The sequence below is a fragment of the Sebastes fasciatus genome, chromosome 8 (genome assembly GCF_043250625.1).
Source record: "Sebastes fasciatus isolate fSebFas1 chromosome 8, fSebFas1.pri, whole genome shotgun sequence".
NCBI lineage: Eukaryota > Metazoa > Chordata > Actinopteri > Perciformes > Sebastidae > Sebastes > Sebastes fasciatus.
Genome location: NC_133802.1, coordinates 12,703,036 through 12,729,799, shown reverse-complemented (window position 1 = coordinate 12,729,799; position 26,764 = coordinate 12,703,036). Strand labels below are relative to the sequence as shown.

The following is a 26,764-nucleotide window of genomic DNA, read 5'->3' as shown; positions in this document are numbered from 1 at the left end:
AGGGATTCAAGTCGAGGGAGAAGAGTTTATGTGTACTTGTACTTTTATGTACTTTCTTGCAGCCTAGGTGAAGTAAAGGCCAAACTGTGGGACAGATGGCAGCCTCTGTTCAGGGTTATGGACATGAGGGGTAAAGTTACATGTTTACCTGGGTACTATCAGGATGGCGCCCACACCTTCAAGATAAAAGCGGGGACGTTATCAGTTTGTTTTTTTAGAATATTTATTTTCAATTTTTTTAGTTAACCAAATATACAAAACACAAACTCACACAAACATGGCTCCAAATTCCCTCCCTATCCCACCCACATACAAACTGAAAAAGAACCATACTCAAAAGGAGTAGGCTAGTTAACGATCAATTGAATTAAAAAGGATATAGAAAAAACTAATTAAATACACAAATAAAGAAATCATAAATAACGAGATGCAGTGTTCTGACTTATTCAGATGACTAATGATGTATCGAGTCTGACAATTTTGTTATATCAAATCCGATATAGGTGTTGGTAAGGAGTCCATATGGGATAAATAGAGTTGCCAAATCTTCAGAAAGGTGTTGTATTCATTTCTCAGGGTATATGTGATATTTTCAAGTGGAATGCAGCTGTTCATTTCCAGAAGCCATCTAGATATGAGGAGATGGGAATCAGACTTCCATGTAATTGTTATACACTTCCTGGCGATGCATAGAGCTATTTCTAAAAACTTTTTTTGAAAGTTTCTTAAGGGTGTACTAATGACATCAAACTGTACAACACCTCTCTAGGGAGGGGAGGGGAGACAAAGGAGGACAGTCTGCAGGACGGATAATAATGCACTATACCCACTTCTAACAGTCTCTTCTGCACTATATTCACTTTTTTAATAGTCGTGTATCACAGCTGTTACCCTGCACTGTATTCAGTTTTAACAGTTTTCTTCTTCATCTCCTTGTATTTTTATATCTGGTATATTTTTTTGTACTTTGCACTACTAACTTTTTTAGTGCCTTTTTACTAACATGTTTTTGCACTATGGAACTGTGATGCTGGAAACTTGAATTTCCCTCAGGATCAATAAAGTTAACATCTATCTATCTATCTATCTATCTATTCCCTAATAAGCAAATTTGAGGATCCAATGGGAAGGTAAATCCTGTAAATCTTATCATAATGGGACGTTATCAGTTTAAATTTAAAGAGTTTGTCGGTGGATATCTTGACCAGGAGAAAAAACCTTATGTTTATTTAATAAAAAATGTATCCCTTAATTTAGCTCTTACTTTGTGTCTGCTCAGGAAATAATATCAAACAGGTGTTAACAAGTGTTTTACTTTGAAAGCTCAGCCGGAAGTCGCATGTTTTCAGGTAATCCAGCTTGTCGGTTGTCCTGAGTAGTAGTTGACTAAGAGGCGGAAGGAAGGAGGAGTCCGGGACAGTCTGGAGCTGGAGGGGGACATCATGTAGTTTGTTCAACACAGACTGTAACTATTTAGACCTCGGTGTTTTCTCCTCCGTTTCTTCATTTGATAACTCATCTGTGTGTTTTAATATCAAACCGACATCATGTTCCTGCGAGGATCTAAGAAGCGACGGTCCAACCGCTCAGTAAGTGTCTATTATCTTTATACATTCATCTCTTAATGACTTCCACAACTCAGTAACCTATTATAGCATGTTCTTATTAACATAAAACATACTTTAGGATTATTTTAAGTGTCTCTCTGCTTGGCTGTAACAGTTGGACTAGTTGAAATGAACTTCAAGTCCGACAATGGAAACAGCCCGAGCGGAACTTTGTCCACCTTCACCTGGCTTTTGTTTCCTACATTGTTCTTTGTAACAAAAAAAAGTCCCACTTCTTTCCAACACTTTACTATAAATTATGTTAATTTATTATACTGTGTACCAGAAAGTATTAGTTTCCTGAGTCCCAGGTATACAGTCAGGAGGGGTCAGATGACGTCATAGTTTTTTGTTACCTGTGCAGGTAGGTGATGTGGTAGTCTAGCTAGCTGTAACCTGAACATGTTTATCACCTTTTGTCAGCTTTTCATTACAACAACAATTGATGCTCTTGTTAAATTACGTGCGAGCTGGACTTTTGCCCAAAACACAGCTTATATGGTCAGGTTACTAACCAAATGAAGCTTGTTTTCAGACCAGATTTAACAGCTGTGTGGCCATAAAACATCTGGCTCTGCAGAAACACTTGGATTATATCCAGACAGTGACTGTGAATCCAGCTACCACACTACTTGTTGTAAAATACTCAGACTTTAATGCACTAGTCTAATAGCAAACCAGACCATAATACCTGTCTTTTATGATTTCAGCTATATCTGTGTTAGTAAGTTTGTATATACATTTGTTAAAGTGGTGGAAGAAGTATCCAGATCTTTTACTTGAGTAAAAGTATCAATACCACAGTAAGTCAAAGTATTACAATCTAAATTTTACTCAACTAAGAGTACAAAAGTATTATCAAAATATACAAAAAGTATTCATGCATTATGGCTCATTTCAGAATAATGTATTTTATATGATTTGATTATAATTATTGTTGCACTAATGTGTTTATTACTTGAATGTTGCAGCTGGAGAAGGTTAATTTTAAACAATTTATATACTATATATGCAGTATACTGTACATATTTAGTATGAAGTTTGATCTTATCTTCACCTATGATTATGCATCATAACTTATTTGTTGGTTATATTTTGAATTAATAATCTGAAAATTAACTCCAGCTGTCAAATACATGTATTTGTCTGTAAACTGTAGTAGAAGTATGAAGTAGAAGAAAATAGAAATATTCAAGTAAAGTACAAGTATTTCAGAATTATACTCAAGTACAGTACTCAAGTAAATGGACATAGCTACTCTCCATCACTTGTCTTTAATATATGCCTAGATCTTGTAACGTATTCCTTTGGGTAAGCACTTTAACACTATTTAAACACCCAGGACACCTGTTCCCACCGGACACATACAATAACAACACTCTAAAGTATTAATGAATAGCATCAATATTTTATGCTCTAACACTCCATTACATCGGCACTCGAAAAGTGAGTTTTGAATCATGTTACAACACAGAGTGTCTCCTAAACAGTTGAGGAAGATGCATGTATTTTGTCTTTAGTTCTGTTTAACAAGTTTAAAATATATGTAGATTATCAGAGCAGGAAATAAATCGATTTAGGGTCTATGTTATTAAGATATTACATATCATCTGGGACTTCACTTATTTTGATACAGATTAAATCTCTTCTAAATGTCTTTCCTAGCAGCTGCACTACAATTAAGTAATATAATTGGGTGTATTAATCTGAATGAAATGAACAATGAATGTCTAAGCAGTACCTCCTTGGCCATCATTACAATATTTGTTTTTATCTCAGGGACTGTGTTAGGCCACATATCCCTAGTTTAGATTAAATATTATTACCGTTACAGCTCCAATAATTATACTCAAATGAAATGTTATTTTATCAATATCACCTATTACATATTTTTTTACCTTTCCACAACAGCGTTTTGATTTAGGCTGCTTTATAAATTCAATTATAATCCAGGATTTGGGTATAGAAGACTGTGCATACAATTTGAAGCCCAAAGCAACATTGGGCTCCATTTGAAACTAGTGATTTTCCCTTCATCGTGTCTCGGATCATATACTTGCAAAACATGTCTGTTAACCAACCTGTTGCACTATAGCAGCTAGACAACCACTAGCCTGACTGTTTAATAGATGCACAGGTGAAGAGCATGCAAAAATAATCAAGATGTTGAAACACTTGTTATCCCAATGAATGATAAGATAAACTGATCAAAGAAACAGCGTTCAGGCAAATTGTAGCACAACAAAACTATGCACTCTCTGTGCAATTGTTGTATGATTGTTTTGTATCTTTTTAGCTTTTGTAGTGTGAAAATGTGCACTTAATATTAGTTTGCTAATATCTGGTTTGGCTATTTTTTTCTAACTGTAAATCCCTTTTTAGATAGTGATTTGTTAAATATCTAGCAATTGGCCTTTTTCACAGCAGACATGTTGACATGTCGCAGTAGGAAAAGCACAGGTGTAATTAATACATTTGGTTATGACTTAATCCCATTCAGCTGCTTTGGTTATGCATGCTGGCTCACTGTCATGAAAGAGAGCCATTGTTATTAGTAACACATTTGCTTTTAGGACGATAACAAGTCCAAAAAAAGGTGAAATAGGTCTATAAAGTCCCAACTCACAACAGCACTGTCGCATATAGACATTTCAGTGTGACCCTCAGAATGACACCTGTAAACTTCCAGTTGTTAAACATTGTTTTTTGAGGCAGCAGGAAGCAGCGATGCACAAGAGCAACAAGAAGTGTTGTGCCACAGAGCCGGGTCTCTGAGAGCGACTGTCTGTTTGATCCTGTCCAGTGAGGAGATGTGCATCTACTCATTGTGGCAAGGCTGCACAGGCCTCCAACCTCTGACCTCTTCTGTTAATGTTTAACCCCTCCTGCACCACAACACTGAGGAGAGGAGCAAATGCCAATCACTGTCTTCTGTTAGGTTAATAAACTGAAGAGTACCACTCACTTAGCATCTAGTGAGGGCCTAATACTATATAGGTGTAGTAATCATCCGTTCTCTTACATTATTGTAAGTCATCTCTGGCTGAACCAATGCCGTTGCCTTCAGATGTCAGATAACAAAGTTGGCAGGCTTTCAGTTTGTCCATTACCTGGTTACACGGTTACTTGGTAGCAAAAAAAAGATCCCAAGCAAACCAAGGCAGCGCGGCATCATGTGATTAAACCTTATACCCACTTAGTGAAAACAAAGGAGCTGATATGAAAAGTCTTTTGACGCCGGTCTATGTGTGAGCATGTGAGCTGAAGTGAACTTGTGTGAATGTGTTATTTACTTTACCCACACTCGGTTTAGAAGAAACTTCCTACCACCCCTCCCATCACATCCTTCACTCGCAGTACAAGCAGGCAAGCCTCATTGTTGGGCCTCGAACTTGACGCTTTATCTTTTGTGGAAAACTGAAAGTCTCTGTGTAGCCTTGACTTACAGGACACTCTCAGCACGATAAGGAGACGTTCAAAGAAATGTAAAACTAGCTGGTAAAGGCTAATGTGCAAGGCTGAAAGGTTGTTTTTTTGCTGTTGTTATCAAGACACAGTCAATAAGGAGTAAATTACAGGTGCCTGCTTATTTAAATGAACCTCTGTTTTTAACAAGGAGATAGAAGAAAACGCTTGGAGCACGCAATATGTCATAATGCAGTTTGATTTTGTGATCACATGATGTGTTAATTAGAACCAAGTTTTTAATGCAGCTTTGGATTTGTTTATAGTCTAGACTATTTCCTTATTCGTGATTTTGTTTTTAAAATGAACCTAATTGGATGTAGTGTGACCTTGTCAAACTTTTTATTATTATTAATATTAAATGTTGTGTCTCTAGGATGTTCTCTCGTGGTCTGTTAGCACATAATGGGACTAAATCTTTCCAGTAAGCAGTGGCGGTCTCTGATCATTTACTCAAGTATTGCACGTATGCACAATTTGGATGTACTTTATTTTTTAAGTTTTTCCATTTTCTGTTACTTATACTTTTACTACACCAAATATTCTACTTCACTACATTTATTTTGTTAGTTTTAGTTGTCAGTGGTAACTTGTCAGGGTCAGATTAATAATGTAAAATATAATCAACTAATACATAATGTATTTCTATGGATTAAGGCGTATATAAAGTAGTTAAAATAAGCCGCACCATTACTAGCTGCAACATTAGTAATGCTTACTTTTATATTTTCTACTTAAGTAAAGTTTTGAATGCAGGAATTTTACTTGTAACAGAGCATTTCTACATTTTGGTATTGCTACTTTTACTGAAGTAAAGATCTGAGTATGTAGTAAGTAAATAGTACGAGTACTTTTTTCAACATTATATTTATTGTTTTGTTTTTTTTACATTGAAAGAATATGTTCATACATACCTTCACGCTCGTAAACACCCCCCCACCCCCACACCCCACCCTCAACACCAAATATCCAGGGAGAAATTAAAAACAGTATGTATATATACAAATAATATATTAAATAAATAAATAATAATAATAACGGATAATAATAATATATTAATAAGAGTTATAGTCATTTTTTTTATAGGTGCTTGTTGTCGGTTTATTTATCAATTTCACTCATAAATTTCAGCTTGAGCACTCAACAGGGATTGCATACAAGTGTCCAATATTTCCTTGAATTTATTTGATTTCACTCTGACCACATTGGTTAATTTCCCGTAACCACATTGCAGGTGTAGGGCCGTCCATACTCGCTCTCCTAACCTGAAGCAGATATATATTTATCAAGTGTGCTGTGATCAGGATAGATCCCTAATATATAGCGCTTCACCTCCAGAGGGATCTCTATAGCAGCTATACTGTACGTGAGATCAGGTAGACTATGGCTTTCCAGAACAACTGGATTCTTTTTAGTATTCCCACATACAGCGCAGCAGAATACCAACGTTATCAGTGCATTTGCTACAGCTGTCAGGGATGTTAAGATTATACTAATGTAGTTTTACAGGTGTCTCTTGTGAATAGCCATTTATATTGTATCAGTTTCAGTGTTGGTGCTTTTAAACACTCATTCTCTGTAATATCTACTTTTAGATCACGTCTCCAAGCATTGAGTCATTGAGAGCATGAGGACGTTTAAGGCTTTTTCAGGATTCCTAATCCTTCATTTTCATTACGTCAGGATTGTACTCGTGCTTAACTCTTAATTACTATCTGTCCTTAATTGAGTGTTTGAGAGTGTTTATGTTGTTGAGCCCCTCATCACTTTTATATCAAACAGTTTTAGAATTAATCCAAGTCGTTATAGTGAATTTAATCTAATAGGCAGACCTCCATCTCATCAACCTCCCCAGATTCAATCACAAAAGCTATACAGGGACACACACAGTCTGTCATGCTACATCAGACAAGCAGTACTACTCTCAGAGTAGTAGTATTTCCAATCAGAAAATGAACCTCAGTGGCCAGAGATGGGCGTTTTTTCAAACTCACAGCAGGTGGACTAGATTTTTGTGGATTTGCAGAGGTCTATTTCAGGCTTAATGTTTTGGTAGGATTTTCCTCAGCCCTCTGTGACGGAGATCTGACTGTACAAGATTACCCTGACCTACAGCAAACCCTCATTTATACGTCTTACTTAATATAATGTCCAACCTAATACCTAAAACATTTCTAATACCATGTACAGTTACCATCTTTAATTTAAGCAGGTCAAAACTGAGGCGGTGGCTCTTCATACCTATATAACTCAAGACAAGTTCAAAGCAACAATTAGCTGCCTTGGTATCTCTTACCAAATGTGTTCTCCAAGAAGGAGAATGAAATCATAACTTGTGGATCAGTGTTCTGCACGTACATAATGTTGTGAAGATGTTAGTGCTCATCCCGCTCCCCAAAACTTTCCAGTCGAGATGATTTTTTTATAATCTGCTGTTAAATGTACAAAAGCTTAGCTTAAAAAACAGATCAGAGTGCAGAAAGTGTAGAAAAAGGACAATGAAAACATGAATATATAAAGTGTCATTTCATTGAATGGAAAGTGAGTAGCCCTGTTGTATCCTGAACTGTAATCACTTCTGGTCGGCTACAATTTCCAAAGGTCTTTTTTATCCTGCAGCTATTTGCTTTCATCTCTGTAACCTTAATAAATGTGATATTTAGGAGAGTGGTGTTAAATGTGCAGACACTCAGTAGTGTGTGCCCCACCCCTCCACCCCCTTGGCTCTGTCACCAGCTAAGGAACTCCTTACTAAGGAAATAACAACTGAAAGGCCCAGTCAGCCAGAAATCATCTATATGCTTCATTTATCCCGTCTTGTTACCCTTCATACCTGGCTCTGTTAACAACAATCAAAGTGGAGATTAATAAAGCAGATCCCAGCGTATGCAACACAGTGAGACATGTAAAAACGGATGTAGATTATTGTTTACTGCCATGTGGGACTGTTCTGGACTAACTAGTTCTGGATATAATCATTAGTGCGATTAGCTTAATATCTCCATCCTGGAATCATGTACTCAAATGGAATAATTTCTACTTAAAAAAGCACATAAATAACAATGTTTATGCTCAAAAGTACAAGAAAGCAAGCTGCTGATTGCTCCCAGTTAATCATTTCCTAGTAAAGCACTTACAACAGCCCTCAGATATCAGTGAGATAAGATAAGCAAACTCAGCGTTAACCTAATAAAAGAACTCTGCATGGGAAAAAAAAAACAGGCTTGACGTGATTACTGGTGGTTTAGTGGTTAGCTGTTGTCCTTATGCAGGTATGCACAGGTAACTTGCTGAATCACATATCTGCGTTTTATTGCTTTGCTCATTAAACTCTTAGCTGTTAGCTGCGCGCATGTGTGTATTCTGCATCTTGATGTGCAATGTGTTCATGCGTTTGAGAAGAGCAAATGTAGTTTTTAGAGTTACGTTTTGTGCTTGCAGACTATTTTGAAAACCTCACCAAAATGCCAGCAAATATGGGGTCTTGCTCTTTTTTTGTGTGCATATGAGGCACATGCTTTGACCTTTTTCCTCATGGTGGAGTGGAAAACAACAGCGTCACAGAATTTTTTTTTCTTGTTAAAGGTTTTTTTTAGGTGGAGCTTTTCCTTATCCGATTCAAGGGTCTAAGGACAGAGGGTGACATAGGCTGTGTACACATTTGTGATTTGTGATATTGGGCTGCATAAATCAAATTAACTTGACTTGAATCCCTTCCGAAGGGAGAAAAATAGCCAATAATACAGACACATTTTCTCTGTCAACAGCGAGCTATCATAACAGAGGTGTCGTGGAATAAAGAGAGAAAGAAAATGGAGACACAGTGACTGCATGGAGAGGGAAAGGGTGCAGCTCTCATCCTGTCTGCTTCCTTCCTCTCATCTCTAAAAAAGAGGCTTGTGCCTGCAGTCTATAGGCTACACACACACACACACACACACACACACACACACGTGCACACACACGCTAGGCTGCAGGAATTGAATCACACGTGAGATATGAGGTAGCTGGTTTAAGCTGTTGGCTAAGTCAGATGCACTGCTCAGCACTTTTGGAAAAGGGCATTTTTTTCTGATTTGACACCCCTCATTATACTGAACATCCCATCAGTTATAAAACACACAGTATACAATTCCTTAAACTCACAGCTGAATATAACTGCAGCTCAGTTTGAGGACTGGTTTGACACAAAAAGGTTTACTTTAGGGGCTAAATCCTGTCACTCACCGTTTGTTGTGTCTGCAGGCAGATAGCAGGTTTAACACCCACTGCGAGATTTAGTCCTCATTGCATGGACTGGCGAATCCAGCAGCGATTACTGTACAGTCAGCTGTCAGAAAATCACTTTATGTATAAAACTGATTTTGAGTATTCAGACGCCCCACCGGTGCTGTGATTGTATATGCTGTATCTATATACACACAGTGACACGATGATGTAGGTTTTTCATAAATTGACGTCATCAAGCAATGCATGGGGAAATCTACAGACTGCCCATAACGCTGCCGAACTAAAGGCTGAAGAGATTTGACTCTAAGTGCATTCTGCTCGTGGCTTTAGTGGAAACAACGCTCGCTCGCTCGCTCGCTCGCTAACTCAATATGATGTTGATGTTTCTGCGGCCATGTCTAGAAAACATCGTATGTGCCTATGTTGTTTTAACCTTTAACTGTCTTGTGCCAAACGGTATCAATGGTGCACCACGGGAAATGATGTGAGCTGAAGTGGGTTTTGTGTTTTGTTTCCAGCAGGAGGAAGAGGACCCAGACAGAGGGCAGCCCTGTATGCGCTGCGGGGACCAGTGCCCCGGCTTCCGCGTCCACGGCTGGAGGTACGTCTTAAACGCTGCCTGTTAGCTTAGCAGGAAATGTTTTTCTCATATTTTGTATTAACCTTTTGGTAGAGTTGCACTCTCTCCTGTTGCTTTTTGGATGTTGTGCAACTTCTGATAATAACCAGCTACTTGAACTGAAGGTCTAAAATCTTTTTTTTTCTTTTAATGTTCAAAATATATGACGCACGAACAATTTCGACTCATTTAAAAACAGATACTTTTGACTGAGTTTAGATATTCTTTTACACGCCAGCTATTATATATATTCTGATAACATGTGGCCAGTTAACATGCCGCAAGCAAAGACATTTTATGTCATCGGCTGACACTAAAATGTTCTGCTTTGTGGATACATAGCAGTGTAATGAAGGGATGAATAAGAGAGTCAAACTGCGTGTGTGTTTATGTGCACATGTCTTAGGAAGGACATCAACATTGCTCCCAACGGAAATCAGCTTATCTGTGATCTGTGTACACGCTGAGTGCAGATATACATTAAAAGACAACAAACATGACCCAGTCAGGGCACCGCGTGCTATTCACAGAGCCGATCGGCCTTACTGACCCCGGGGCCATAAGGAATCAGTGCTATAGATTCATGATGAGTGCCATTAAGCCCTGACAATCGCAGCAGAAGCAGCTGCATTTAGTTTTGAGTTGACTTTATCTTCATGGGAAAACAGAGCAGCAGGATTACCAATAGTTCATCCTGCAGCATGTGCTGCTCGTCTGAGCTGCAGCGATTTTAAACTTAAGATGTGTCGTCGTTGTCGTGTTCGCTCACCGGGAGGCTTTTGAAGTGAAAAAGCATTGTGTTGCTTGATGTAAGGTGAGATCCACTCGGCAGAAGGACAAGTCTTTCGTAGGATGTCAGTATTTTGAGTTTTTGTAACTGTAGGAGGCTCTGTGGCAAAAAAGGACTTTCAATTCTTGCAATTCCTGCTTTTTTTTTTTAAACTTGGGTACAAGCCACTTGAAATGTCAGCCTACATACCTCCTACAACCATTTGTTTAGGAGTTGTTAACTGTCAAAGGCTCCTCTGAACAACAATTTATTTAGTTATTTTCAGTGGGTTTTTGCGTGCTTTCCTTTGAGCCCCCTTTTCTTTCTTCGTCTCCTTCAGTCCGTTAGAGAATATCCAGCTGGTTGGGTCTCTTGGTTACTCTAATCCTGTCAATCGCCCTAATAAGATTAGGCCTGGCTGCTGCTGTGATAGTAACCCTCTCGACCACTTCATACTTCCCTCTGTCTCTGCATTACACTGCTGCTTTCCATTTTCAAATGTCCCATTTTAGTGTTAAAACAAGGACTGTCAATCAATTACAATATTTAATCGCGATTAATCGCATGATTGTCCAAAGTTAATCGCATTTTTTTATCCGTTCAAAATATACCTTAAAGGGAGATTTGTCAAGTATTTAATACTCTTATCAACATGGGAGTGAGCAAATATGCTTGCTTTATGCAACAACACAAAACAATGACAAATATTGTCCAGAAACCCTCACAGGTACTGCATTTAGCATAAAAAATATGCTCAAATCATTACATGGCAAACTGAAGCCCAACAGGCAACAACAGCTGTCAGTGTGTCAGTGTGCTGACTTTACTATGGCTTGCCCCAAGGGATCCCTTCGAAAATGGCCATGCCAGTTTTTCCTCACCAAAGTTTATCGTAAGTTTGGAGCGCTATTTAGCCAAACTAGTATGACATGGTTGGTGCCAATCGATTCCTGAGGTTTTCTAGTTTCATATGATACCAGTATCTTCACTCTAGCTTTAAACTGAGCCCGCTACAACCTAAAAATCACAAGTTGTGTTAATGCATTAAAGGAAATTAGTGGTGTTAAAACAAATTGGTGTGTTATTATTGCGTTAACTTTGACAGCCCTCGTTAAAACATATATAAAACAACTATTTATTTATTTATTTATTATTTATACAAGTGTAAAAGAAGCAGAAGAGTCAATCGTTTGGAAGTAAGCTGCATGATCCAGATTATAAATTAAATTTTTCCAAGTACATTGTGTTGTGTTTCGTGGCTCGAGACTCTGTAGAGTACAGTCACCAGGTTTGACACACAGCTAGATGAATGAAAAGAAGAAAAACAGGACCCCAGATGAGACGATCCCAGATGGGCACTGCATGGCTGAAGCCAACTGTGGCTCTGTGATGGAGAGAATAAAACAAAAGGCCCATGAATGCGTACTTTATGTAACCAAAAGACTGTAATTGTATCTTTTAGCTTTTTTTTCAGTTCTGTTCCCCTCTATTCAGGTCAAGACAAAAGCGTAGAAGTTAGGATGTAATCTAAAACACGTGTGTTGCTCTCTCTCTACCTCCGGGCTCACTCTGGTGGAAGTCTAGCATCAGTCTGTTTACAGGATCTGTGTGGTATTAACATAATGCTGTGGGTTATGGAAGTTTCTCAATTAAGCATTTTGCTGAAGGACAGATCTGAAATGACGTGTGGCTGAGACGACAAAGAGAAACGTCTTGTTTAGAAGTCTCTTAGCTGATCCAGGAGAAAGAGGAACATGAATGTGATTAAATGATTGAGATTTATGGGGGTCAGTGTTTAAGACCCCAGAGTCCCGCGCTAATTGCATCTTCCTTAATAACCAATTCTGAGTCACACCTTCTCCTGATGGAGAAGATCATCCGAAGTGACCACAGGCTTAGCTGCTGATGCTCGCTGAGAGGGAAGTGATCCATCTTCATCCCGAGCTTTCTCAGACTGGGCCGGGGGGCAGATGGTGCTTCCGCTGCCCAGCAGCGAGCGAATTCAGTTATATTTGACCCACAGGTCCCCGCCACGCTTCAAAAGTGTTCAAAGTAGCCGTCGCTATTAGTCTGGGCGGCCATGCGGCAATTACTCAGTCACTCATTAGTGGCAGAGAGTTATAGGACAAGGCCCATCTGTTTCTTCAAATCTGATCTAAGGAGGGCTTCACTTTACTGCAGCACACATTTAAAACAGATGATTATCTTGTGGCTGCTTTTAATAGCTACATACTGACCAGTGGTGGAGGAAGTATTCAGATCCTTTACTTAAGTAAAAGCACTAATACCACCGTGTGTAAAAATGCTCAGCTACAAGTAAAAGTCAAGCATTTAAAATGTTATTTAAGTAAAAGTATGTAAGTATAATAAGGAAAATGTACTTAAAGTATTAAAAGTAAAAGTAATCAATGCAGAAAAATGTTTTCTCTGTAGGGTACTGTTATATATCATTAGGTAGATTTAGATGCATTAGAAATAAGTAAACGGAAAAGCAGTAAAAACCGTCACATTTTTTAAGCTGGAACCATGAAAAATAGTTTCCAATTGATTTCCGTCAATCGATTAATACATTAATTGACTCATCATTTCAGCTGTACTGGTACATTTTCATATGTTTGTAAAGTAACTAGTAACTAAAGTAGTAAGATTTCCCTCTGAGATGTAGTGGAGTAGAAGTATAAAGTGGCATTAAAAGAAATTACTCAAGTGAAGTACAAGTACCTAAAATCTGTACTTAAGTGCAGTACTTGAATAAATGTACTTAGTCACTTTCTAACACTGATACTGACCTACAATATACCGGTACACTCAAAAACAGTAGTCTAGATTGGCTGTTTGAAAGTCAGTTGTCTAAAAACTGCATTATGTTAGAGCTGGATTATTTTTAATTATTTGAATTATGACTTGTTTTATATGACCAGCAGTCCAAAATGAAAAGATATTCAGTTTACGAGCATACAAGACTAAGAAAAGCAGAAAATCTTGGCTTTTTATAAGCTGGAACCAGAGAAGGTTTCGCGTTTTTGCTTGAAAAATCTGAAACTGCTGTATGTATGTAAAAATAGTAGCATCAATTTTATTATTAATTGATTAATGAATGAATCTGTTGTAGCTCTACATTGCAGCTGCCACAAGTAAGTAGTTATGCTGACTGATGCTGGAGTTGTTGGATTGTTACTTTCACATATTCTGGTAATAAAGCAACAGAAAAATTGATAAAAGAAAGAATAAACGATAGAATCTAAGAATACTTAGAGATTCATCCTTTAGTGATGAACCAGAGTCAGATGAGCTGGTGTGTCGTGACTTCACCAAGTCTGAAAGTCATACCGTCTGCTTGATATTTCCCCAGAGACACTTTGTTGTCACGCAGGCCCATCTTGATCACATAATATGACAAATACTGCACAGCACAGCACGGCGTTGCTCATAGGCTCATGACTGCTCCACTTTCATTTCTATGATTAATAACCGCATCAATGCAACAAACAATCGTCCATCTGTTGTGAATCAGTCGCAGCGGTCTGGTCTGAGCAGAAAAAGACACAGCGAGTGAGTTTACTCTTCGTGATTGCCACTTGGACTCTTGACGTCTCATATCTCCAAAGGCGGCGTGAGTAAATTGTCGGGCTTAATTGAAACGTTCTGCGTGTGTACTTTAGCTTATCTTTTCAAGTACATTTAAAAAAAAAAAAAAGTCACATGAGTGCATGTGTGTACCTTGAGAACTGTGTGTTTTCTGTAGTGCGTGGTTGTGTTCGGTGCCTTTTGTTTGAGCCCACTGTCAGCGTGGAGGAGGGTGGGAGTCGGGGGGGTGGCGGGGACATTGAAAAGAGCCGTGCAGACAGAGAAATTACCACATTGGGAAGGAGCTGCCATAGAATATCCTGCTCCTACTGACAGACAGGCTGAGCACCAGTCTGGATGGGACAGCGTCAACAAGCCAACCTGGACCAATTTGTCATGATTACAGCAGGTAATGAAGAAACCATATTTTACTGTCTAACAGGATTAGAGGGACTAGAAACTCAAACAATCATTAAGACGGGAGACGCGGGTAGACTGAGGGTTGTGTATGTTTAGAGGATGTTGCTTCCTGACTTTATGTTGTTTTGTACACTAATCTGTGTGGATTTAAGGTGACGTCATGGACAGTTAGTGTTTTTACTGAACTCCCCTGTGCACAGTTGGCTGCTTTTAATGTATCTTCATAAGTAGAAATGTCATTTTAGTTAAAGATTTAAAAAAAAAAAAGTTTGAAAGTGCAGCCTAATATCTTACTGGATTAACTCGGGTCAGTTTGGGGTGAACAAGCCTTAATCTCTGTGTTCAACAAATTAAAATTGATTTGAAATCCCCTCAGCCAAAGCTTATTAAAGCTGCTGGATTTCCAAAAGTACAAATGAGTTTATTTGTACTCAATAAAGAATCATTATTAGGTTCAATGTACTTACTTATCCATCAGCGTGACAGAGCTGTACTCCTGTTGTCCTTTTCTCTACGTCCGTTAGTTTATTTCTTTATTATTTAGTTTATTATTGATATGAGTGGATTATCTATAGCCAGTAAACACAAACAAAAGATGCATCATTTATAACAATAACAGCACCAGCTTGTACCAGCAGTCTCACTGACAATGTTTTGGTCCTGCAAAGTAAATTTAGAGGAAGATTGTTGATTCCTGTCTAAAGCAGCATCTGCTGAGTGTCCTGGTTACTAACACACATGGCTGGTTAGAGCAGCTCCCTTGTGTTTCCTGGTTTTTATTTGTCCAGGTAGCACAGTTTGAATATGTACACAAATGTTGTAGAGAAATATATTATTCTTTGATTAATCACATTTGTTTGCATACTTTTATTCAGACCCTTACACTCAAGCCTGTTTGTGTTTGGGGAACTACAAGTTGGTGTCTTTACTCACAATCAATACTTTGGACATTACTGGTCTGATTTCTTTATTTTTACTTAATCAATTCTAAATATAGTTGCAGATTTCTGTCAATGAACTAATTATTTCAGCTCTTATTTTGACAGCAGTTGACAGTTTGTCTTTGGTGAATGATACATTTACAAAATGTAAAACTCTAACCAACAACTACCGTTTATTCTTGCACTATAAATATTCACTAGGACAATCAAAGTATATTTGATTGGATTGTTTTTCCCTCCTTTGGAACTTCCTCTTAAGTGTTGTGACCTGTCAGCACCAAATGTGGTGCGTAGCCAGGGTGGACAGAGCCTGGCTGTGTTACATCAGAGGCTTGTGAGTCAAATAATTGAACAGGACGGGGCTCAGTCAGCACAGCAGGGCTTGGTAAATTGCAGTGTTGAAATGTCCTTCAGAAATGTGCTGCTTTTACCAAAGTCATGATTAAGCATGCCACTACTACCTACTGCACTACTGCCACAAACAAAAGAGAAATAAAATGGGTATGTTTTGGAAAAGCATTCCCTGTGTCATACTAGAACTATATATACTTTTACACTTGATGCTGATTTGCTCATTTGTGGGTTCAGCCTTTTGTCTGTTGTATATGTATAGAAGTATATTTAAATCTTTTGGCATGTGCACGAACCAGTCTTTGGTCAAACGCTGCCCTAATGGCAAGATATTTGGACTACAGCTGCAACATTTAATTGATTAGTTGTCAACTATTAAATTAATCGCCAACTGAATAAGGAATCTCCAACAGTCCTTGAATGGAAATAAATAGTTCAGTATGGAACAACTGACTTTCTCTCCTGAGACATGCCACCAAAAAAGGTGACAAATACTGGAAGAACTGGAAATCTTACTCGAACCTGAAGTGAATTTAGATGAGAAGGGACTTTATTGTAAATGTGTTTTGTTGTGGAAATCTTTGCTTCCTTCTCCCATGAGTGATGTTGGACTAGAGGATCCTCTAAGACTTTAAAGGACATTCTGGGTCTCTAAGGAACCACGGACTCTTCTCTTATATATGTATATAATGTCATATGATGTTGAAAATTTCACCTCACTCAGGATGAAAAAAAAAAATAGAATTAATTGCCAACTATTTTGATAATCGATTAATTGGTTTGAGCGATTTCTTTAAGAAAAACAAAGTAAAAGTTCTCTGATTCCAGCTTCTTAAATGTGAATATTTTTGGTTTCTTTACTCCTCTATGACGGTAAAATGAATATCTTTGAGTTTTAGAGGACGTCATCTTGGGCTTTGAGAAAACACTGATTGACATTTTTCATAATTTTTTGACATTTTATAGACCAAACAACTCATGGATCAATCGAGAAAATAATGGAGAGATTAATCGACAATGAAAATAATTGTTAGTTTCAGCCTTAATTTGGAGAGCACAAAGAGAGACATGATTTGAGACTCTCCTGCATACTATCATACCCCAAATTCATTCAAACTGGACCCACTGGTGATTGTATCTTTTCATCATGTGGAGGCTGATGGTGGTGGTGGAGGGACAGCGGGTGAGACGTGGTGGTGCATCTGCCATCTGTCCCATGGTGCCAAGTCTCCGTCTGTGTCCTCCTACCCACTTACATAGGCATGTGCGTCGCAGTCCCTCCCTCCCCTCCTGCTAATACACACATACAAAGACATACACACACATGCTCAAATACAGCTGGAGTCAGATTCATGCCAACAAGGCTTAGCCTAAGCTGACTCGCTGTGTTTACTATTATTTGTATTGGTTCTACCTGCTTGGTGACCATAAAGTGCCAATCCAGGACTGTGTACAAGCATATACTGAGAAAAGCTACTGGGATCACATAGCAGCATTTTATTTTCTATGTCTCGTCAACTTCTTCTCAATTAACTTGCGTCGAGTAAAGAGAGACTGGAGCATGTACGTTCACATGTAGCAATTACCTGCCGTTGCTTAACATTCCAAAGACTGTTTTTATGAGACGATTGATTAGAAGAGCAGCAGTTTACAAGCAGTTGGGTGAGCTTTTTTGGTTGGGTGGGGGTTGGGTGCTGGAATAAAGCAGCTTTGTGCCTTGTGAACTTGAGCCACAAGTGCCAGCTGGCAGGCCGTTATGCAATCACAACAGAGATGTACACATGCAATACATGTGGCCACCTCGTCGCGTCCACACACACACACACACACACATACGTGACACCCACACCTCGCTGTTACCCCAGGGCGCTTCACTCTGACTCCACCGGTCCCACAAACGGGCGCACCCATCTCCCAGACTGATTGTATAGTGAGGAGTCAGAAGACGGGACGGGGTGTAATACGAGGCCGAGGGAGATTATTGCTCTCATCTTCACCTCCCTCTCTTAACTTGCCGCTGGGATTGACAGCCAGGCTTATGTCAGCGACCTCGTTTCCTGCTTGTTTGGTAGTAGCTTGTTTTGGGATGTGCTGGTCTTGAGTCAGGTTCAAATTAGAACACTGTGATTTGCTCCCTAGCACCTGAAGCACCAGGAGAACCCAGCTTCTTGAAATGCTTGACATTTGATCAGCTTCGGCTTGTGTTGTAAATCAGTGAGTTCGTCCTCGGGGATGAAGCTCAAAGCTGTCTTTGTCTCCACAGGAAGATCTGTGTGCACTGCAAGTGTGTGCGAGAGGAGCATGCTGTACGCTCTGTGCCGGGCCAGCTGGAAAAGATGATGACGAAGCTGGTTTCAGACTTCCAGAGACACTCCATCTCTGACGACGACTCGGGCTGCGCCTCCGAGGAGTACGCATGGGTCCCGCCTGGGCTCAAGCCCGAACAGGTAGCAACCGGGGTGCCGAGCAGACGAGACTAAAATGAACGCTACACAGCAAAAGCATGATGCACGCTTCCTGTCGGACGTGTTCATACACACACAAACACTTTGATAACTATGGGAAAAAGAAATAATCTGTTTTTGATTTATGACTGCAATTGAATAAATTGCTCTATAAATGAATAAATGTCTCCCTGTACTTTGTTATTTATGCTCTTGATGTGAACACACTTGTCTCTTCATACAGGTATACCAGTATTTCAGCTGCTTACCGGAGGACAGGGTGCCTTATGTGAACAGTCCAGGGGAGAGATACCGAATCAAACAACTGCTGCATCAGCTTCCAGCCCACGACAGTGAGGTAACATCACCCCTGTGTCTTCTAGTCTTTGGCTTCACTCCTGGTGTATAGTACCAAATACATACAATCATTCAGTCTAAATCACAATACAATAATACCTTATTATTAATATGGATTCTGAGATTTCTTTCAACTTCCACATAGATGCTGTTATATAAAAAAAAACAAGGTCTTCTTATTCTTAAAGGGACTATTTGTAAGATTCAGAAATGCTGCTTAACAGCAACACCTGTGGCCTTGAAATCAACAAAACATAGACATGAACGAGCATCGCTCAAAACAGTGAGGCGACACATGTCAGCTAAAACCACAATATCACTCTATATTTCAGTTGCTTGGCAGTAATGTTAGCTGACCAGACGAAGGTCTCTCCATGAATCAATGCTGATCCTAGTGTTGGCTTTTCCTGCTCAGCGCAGGCTTCAGCAGCGGGGCTCCTCAACGAGTTACGTTATCGCCTCCCGACCGCAGCCGCCGGCCGGCAGCCGAAGACACCAGCACCCGGTCGGTAACGAGACGATAACGTAACTCGTTGAGGAGCCCAGTCACTTCACAAGACACGGAAAACCTCTGTTGGTCTGGAGGAGCTGCAGCATTTATTTCTGCACAAACGTCCACTCTACATTCACTAGATATTCTCAGAGCTAAACTAACTCTTCTGCAGTGTGGAGTGAGCGCGCGTTCACGTCTAGAGGTGGAGCGAGACAGCGAGGACGCGCGCGCCGTCTGAGTGAAGGAGAGCAGGCTCCGGCCACACGCGAGCGCGCATATGCGAACGCGCATGTGTGCCGACCCGCTACATTTATACGCTTAAAAAGTTACAAACAGTCCCTTTAATATTTCAAAACATTGTTGTTTTTTTTCTTTCAATGTCAGGAAACAAAAACATTTTGGATTATGCTGTTATGCACCGTCGTTAAATGTTATTTCCAATTGCTTATGGTGATTTATTTTGAAATGTCGGCATCATACCCATCATTGTGATATGTATGAGGCTCTTGAAGCCAGAAGAAATTGGCTCATATTCATTTTTAAATTAGCATTTATTTAAAGCACTTTGAACAGCTGTAAACTTCAATGTGTTTATTGGACGCTGTTTTGCCTTTCTGTTCCCTCAGTTTTTACAGAACTTGGTAAATATCATTCTGTCTTAAGGCTCCATTTGATCTGAATAATTTATCATTACACATTAGATCCATAAAATTTTTTGGATTATTCAAAACTAACCTTTTTATCGCTTAAAGCTAGGGTTGGTGATCTTGAGAAACTAGCAAGAGTACACTATATTTTTAAAATTATCCAACCGAAAAACTGATCCCAGTGTTGTCAACTCTTTTCCAATGAAGGTAGCAGCAGCACCAGCTCCAAAAGTCACTAAATCTAGTGAGAAAGATGCCAAGTCGGCAACACAGACAGTTTGACGCTTCGGGCCTCCCTCCAAAGCCGCTCCCCCGAAATTATCATAATGAACATAAACAACGAACATGGCTGTTATCGAAACATGTTTTTGAAGATGATTACCAACCCTTGCTTTAAACTATTTTATATGATGTCAGGACCCTATTGGAAATGGGATGGTGCATCTCAAGAGGCATATAAATAATACATTTGTTCTAAATTGTAGTCATCTCACTGACCCTAAACGTAAAGGAGGTTTGTGTGTAATTTTTGTATGCACATGTCAACAAGAATATGTATGTGTTTCCTGCAGTCCCAGTACTGTAACACTCTGGACGACGAGGAGAAGAAGGAGCTGCGTGTGTTCAGTCAGCAGAGGAAAAGAGAGAACCTGGGCAGAGGCGCCGTCAGACTCTTCCCTGTAACTATGACGGGAGCCATCTGCCAACAGGTAGAGCAACATTTCTATTTTATGTCTATCAGAATCCCTCATGAGACGGGCCAATACAAAGCTAAAAAACAACAGTATCATTATATATAACATGAATGCATGCCAGGGAAAGCCTATTAAAACACATCAGAGCCACGCAGAAGAAGAATCTCTTTTTATATGAAGTTCAGGTGCAAGTAGGTGCAGGCGTAGCTCAGGGGGCCACAGCATGCTGGGATTTAATGATTACAGGGCTGTATAGGCAACCTTTAACATTCACCATTTTGTTAAAAGATCTACCATCTAACTTCCTTCTCTCTGTACCATAACCCCACCCCAACCAACTCTGTTTTTCCAGTGTGGCAGGCAGATCTGCGGCGGAGACATAGCAGTGTTTGCCAATCGGGCGGGACACAGCAGCTGTTGGCACCCCCAGTGTTTCCAGTGTTCCACCTGCAGCGAGCTGCTGGTCGACCTCATCTACTTCTTCCACGAGGGACAGATCTACTGCGGCCGGCACCACGCTGAGAGGCTCAAGCCCCGCTGCCAGGCCTGTGATGAGGTGACTGTCTCAGCGAGATCCCCAACTTGTCAAATAAAATGTCATCAACAGGGTTCTGCAGCAGGTCTCTAAAAGCAAAGTGTAGTGGGAGTCAGAAAGCAAGAAACTGAGTATCCCGCTGGTCTAAGAGCTTCATTGTACCCAGTTCAAATCTCTTGCGCCCCATGTTTCCTTTCTCTCTTTCTCCACTGCAAACTATCCACTGAAATCTTTTCTTTTTTTTAAGATATCTTAAAAACAAAACAATAGCCTTGTGAGTGAGTTGTGAAAGGGATGCAGCTTTTTGTTTAAAGGTAACCTGTGGAAATAAATCCTTTAATGTATCGCCAGTGCTCGAAGTGGGCCGGTACTCACTGTTACGGAGTACCGGCACTTCTTCATGTTACTCCTTGGCGTACCTTTTTCTTGCGCACCGGTACTTTTCATAAGCTACCCAATATCTCCTAGTATCTTTTATTCACAGTCGAAATTGAGAATGTGTCTCTTTATCCTGCTGAATGATATTTAGGAGCATCCTGACTGGGACACTCCTCCTAAAACCTGAATGATACCCGACTATTGGCTACAAATAACACAGGAAAGCACTTTAACTATGAATACTAAACACACCACCTTAACCCTATAGTGTTCCCATTGGAATATTATTGGAGTATTATACTTATACTACTACAGAAGATGTATTGCTCAAGAATAATAATAGCAATAAAACCACAGCTGATTGTGACTGACACAGTATAACATGCTTAAAGAAATAAAAATACTAGGAAGAAGTCGATAGAGATTGCTGATACCGGCCGATGCACACGCCAACATGTGAATAAGGGGAGTACTGGCACTTGTTTTTTTCCAATTCAAACACTGTGTATCCCCACATGAATAATCAGGCCCTGTGAGGTGTTTTACTATTGCTGTATTTGATCATTTCCCTGATCAGTGCATAGTAGAGGAATATTTGCAGATGTTTCTGGCGTTCTCTTCTTGTTTTGAATGGCTTCTCAGTTTTACTTAAGAGATTAGTTGACGTAGTCGACTAATGGATCTGCCACGACTGACCTACTGGAGTTCTTTAGACCCAGAGGATGACTAAGCCTGCAACAGGGCGTCAGCAGCATCTTTTTTTTCCTATCTTGTTAACCCAAATCCTCAGTACTCATTTTTACAACTGATTTGTTTACTCCCGTACCCATGAACTCATCGCTGCTGTGTCTCCCTCTCTCTTGCTGTTGTGTCTCAATCCCAGATTATTCTGGCAGATGAATGTACGGAGGCCGAGGGAAGATACTGGCACATGAAGCACTTCTGTTGTTTTGAGTGCGAGGCTGCGCTGGGCGGCCAGCGTTACATCATGAGAGAGAGTCGACCGTACTGCTGCTCCTGCTACGAGTCCCTGTACGCAGAGTACTGCGATACCTGCGGAAACAACATAGGTACTGTATTAAGTCTAGATTACTGGGGTTTCTGTACAGCTAACAGCCATTACCAGGACAGATGTTCTTCACTATTTCTTTGTTGACACTTTACTTTAAGTCCCCCTATTTAGCATTTATATACAAAACATTTAATAAATGGTTTATAACACACTATAATGTGGTTGTAAGCAGATAGAAGAACATTTTCAAAGTGCTTATTAATGCACAGTATTTGTCTGCAATTGTAACTTCTCCTATGAAGACATATTTTATATTATTACAGCTGTGTGTTATTATGTTGTCATTCATTCATTATCTATTTATACATCAACATCCATTTGGGTGCCCACAAAAGGAGTTATATCTGTCATCAAAACTGCAGAACTACTGATATACTGTATACTGTATACACGCACTGAGATAATAGAGATAGATTTAGTGTAATCATGACATAATTTCCTCTCAGGTATTGATCAGGGCCAGATGACCTACGAGGGTCAGCACTGGCACGCCGTGGAGACGTGTTTCTGCTGCGCCCGCTGTCGACTCCCTCTGCTGGGGCGTCCCTTCCTCCCTCGAGGGGGGCTCATCTTCTGCTCTCGGCCCTGCTCTCTGGGCGAGGACCCCAACAACTCTGACTCCTGTGACTCCGCGCTGCAGAGCAAACCGCCTCAGCACAGACGCTGCGAGACAGCAGAGAAACACCAGCAGCCACAGTGTGGTTCTCCACTGCAGCCACTAGAGGGCGTCAACCCTCCTATAACTCCTGCTAAGGACTGCATTCACACTGCAGTGGAAAACAGAGGTGATGATGCTACATTGGTGTCATAACTCACATGTTATGTAGGTCACACTGCCAGGAAATGACCCTGTAAGTATCTTGTAGAGACACTTTTATTTGCTCTGCTTCTCTTCAGGTGTCCACTGCACTGCTCCGGTTCAAAACGGACTTCCTCATCAAAGAGGCACCTACTCACCTCTCCCACACATCCATCTAGGAAATGGCTTAGGTCCATCTTGGCCCAGCGACCTTCCACATTACAGTTTACTGCCGGGGGACTCTGGTGTCAAACGTCCTGTCGGTGATGTTCAGCTCCAGGGAGAGCTAAATGGAAGTACTGGAATAACTGGTCTTAATTCAAGAGGAACCTCTACCGCTAAAGACTGTAGGAACTGGGTGGAAAGGACGAATCAAGTAATGCAAGGTATCATAAATCACTGATGATAAATACAAAAAAACATGGTATCAGTATTCTATACTTGTATAATCTCACCTCTTAACAACAATGTTTCCTCCGCAGTGTTTCCTCCTCAGAAAACCTCCCACCTCATTTCACCTAACTCACCGCCCAACAACCCATCCATCCTCCCGCCTCCTCTGCCCGTTAAGTCTCGTGACTCGATGCCCCCAGACTCACCTCCACCAAACCTCCCCCAGCCAGAGGACGGACTCTCGGATTCTCCGCCCCCGCTGTCTCGCAGTGGCACAGCTCGGGTCAGCTTCAGAGAACCGATCAGCAGCAGCTACTCTGTCGAGGAGGACAAGGATGAAGATGACAACGAGCAGGAGCTGCGAGAGGGCGAGGAGAACCAGCAGGAGGAAGACGAGGTGGAGGGAGGTTTTGGAAGCAGGTTGCACCTACAGAAAGGCATCCCGCCACAGATGGATCTGCTGGGTAAGAAAAAGGCTTTGAGAGAGATGGATATTAACTGACATGAAATTTGGGAATCACGTTAATTTTTGTTTTTCTATTTTCCACCCAGATGGATCCTCTTATCACCAGCGGAGTCTGCGGCGTGGGTGGAGCCGTTGCCGCATCCCCTCTGACCCCGCCCTCCACCCGGGATCAGAGAGGCGCTCCCGACACTCGCGGCCTGACCGCCCTCGGCTGGACGCCCTGGACTGGAGAGGCGAGAAAGAGAGGGATGGCCGGGGCTCCTTTAAAGCCTCCTCCCTGACCCTCCAGACGGCCCAGTACAAACACGAAGACTCTTGCTCTACTTGCTCTTCATCCTCAGACTCAGAGGAAGAGGGCTTCTTCCTGGGACAGCCCATACCTTTGCCCCCGCAGCTCCGACAGCAGCGACCCGAGGAGGGCAAAGACAGAGAGGTAGAGGAGGAGAGGGAGGTGCAGAGAGACTGGGGGCTCAGAGGCAGCATAAGGCGGAGAAGAGCTCACAGCCTTGGTGCAAAGGACAAAGATAAAAACTGTGCTATCTCCTAACCCCTAACACCGAAACATGTTATTTTCTAAAGTATGGTGCACCAGAAGAACTAATGGCCCTTCATTACGCTGGTATTCAAGCTGTTGAGCAGTTTTATGATGGTAACGTAGAGTTGAATCCACAAATGTGCAGACTTTTCCAAAGGTGAACCACAGCCATTGTTCCAGACCATAGACTGTATATATAGAACTCCACCTCCTCCCGCTGTACAGAAGTGAAGCCAAAATATCACGGACACGGGAGCTGCCGTCTTGAGATTTTGACGTCATTTAGAGTCAGAGTCTGTGCAGTTGTGATCAGAGAGCTGAAGCCGCAGTATCGAGGTCACCCGCCCGAAACCAATCGCGAGCTGAGCACGGCTGCAGCTTGTCAGCGAGAGAGACTCGCAGCTGCCAATCATGACATCTCACCCTCTTTTTATAGCATCAAATAACTAATTAAAACAAACTTGTCAGAAAAAGGAACACTTGAACATACATCAGCGTGATAAAACTACCTAACATGACAGACACTGTCTTTGGGAAAAATGTATTTGACCCATGTCCTATCCGCTAACATGGAGGAGGCGGGACTTATGACCTATACTGCAGCCAGCCACCAGGGGGCGATCCAGATGTTTTGGCTCCACTTTTGAGGAGCTGTCATGTCGTCCATCTTTATATACAGTCTATTGGTGCCTTCAAATGAAACTCGTGAGCTCGTTTTTACGACATGGGAAGTTGTGTACACATATGCTTAACGTTCAAGTGGTCAAGTCGTGAGAACACCGCTGTTAAGTAACGCCAATATTAATGTCACTGTCGGCGTCTAAAAGCCACAGAGGCAAAACATTTTGCAAGCTAGCGAGCAAATAATGCGAGAAATGGAAATGAGAGAGGAAAAAAGGAGTTGAAAATATCAACATTTTCCTCAGACATATTATAAAATGACAAAGAATTACAATATACGACTAAAAGTACAATATATTCACATATTATGTAACGAAAAGTTTACTTCCATGGCCTCCGCCATTTCTGACAACGTCAACAAACACGTCGCAACTTGTGAGCTTTCAGAAACTTTCCACTTTCCACTTTCACAAGGTCGTGAATGCCACAAGAGGGGGGCGTTCATATGGACTCTTCTCGTGAACACGGTGAACACGACCCCATTTGAAGGCACCATATGTTCCAGACACACTACTTAGCAAAACGAAGCACAACAAACCTCCGAAAATTCACTACCTTAAATTTGACGGTATTCACTTCTCATTGTTTGACTTTTTGAGATGTTACAGTGTACAAAATGTGAGCGTATGAGTCATGTGAGTAGTGGTGAATGTAGAGTGATTATTGTTCAGGTTATAATGTAACATCCAAGGGAGGGCTGACTCAACTGCGTTACAGTTTATTTGAACAAACTGCCGTGACCCTGAGGTGAAATGTTCATTTACATATGCAAACTGACAGTAACACGTCTGACCAGGAACTGACAGCTCATTCCTCCGTCATGGTTTGTTAAAGGAATATTAAATATATCTTATACTGTAACCATGTTTCTGTGCTCTTATGTGCACTTTTTATATATATATAGCTGTAATAAATTACAGTCATCAATACTAAATGGCCAAATATTATGGAATGGAGTATGACGAACTGTGGTAGTTTTATGATTGTCAAAGTATCGCACAAAAGAGAATGTGAGTGAATTATGGTTTGTTATGTTTGCATACATTCATGTCTTTAATCAAAACACTTGTATGACTTTTTAAGGTCATTTATTTTTATATTCTCGGTGTAGGTGGCTGTTCTTTCTTGTTTTGTTTCGGGTAAGAGGAAGAGATTATACTTTCTGTTTCTCTGTCTTGTATGAGGCAACTTTATGATGATATTAAATTTGTCTAAATTGTCCCGCTGTGTACTTTATTATTCTACACTTTACACATACTAGACCTTTGAACCGCTTGTCAGCATGCAGATGAACTATGAG

General features: G+C 40.6%; 2 protein-coding genes across 5 annotated transcripts in view; one reads left to right on the top strand and one right to left on the bottom strand.

Moving 5' to 3' along the window:
* The window catches only part of rad21l1 (RAD21 cohesin complex component like 1), a 148,757-nt gene that overhangs the window by 85,540 nt on the left and 36,453 nt on the right, over positions 1-26,764 (bottom strand). The gene's annotated exons all lie outside the window — the stretch shown is intronic.
* prickle3 (prickle homolog 3) lies at positions 1,282-26,684 on the top strand. 4 transcript variants are annotated; one of them, XM_074643499.1, is made up of 11 exons: positions 1,282-1,589; positions 9,824-9,903; positions 18,233-18,416; positions 18,658-18,771; positions 20,483-20,620; positions 20,958-21,161; positions 22,402-22,588; positions 23,037-23,375; positions 23,488-23,775; positions 23,872-24,246; positions 24,335-26,684. In XM_074643499.1, the coding sequence occupies exons 1-11, from the start codon at positions 1,548-1,550 to the stop codon at positions 24,793-24,795; spliced, it is 2,412 nt and encodes an 803-aa protein (XP_074499600.1). In that variant the 5' UTR covers positions 1,282-1,547; the 3' UTR covers positions 24,796-26,684. The 4 variants fall into 4 exon arrangements, with proteins under 4 accessions (XP_074499600.1, XP_074499599.1, XP_074499602.1 ...); XM_074643498.1 differs by having other exon boundaries at positions 9,821-9,903; XM_074643501.1 differs by lacking the exons at positions 1,282-1,589; positions 9,824-9,903 and adding an exon at positions 13,912-14,303.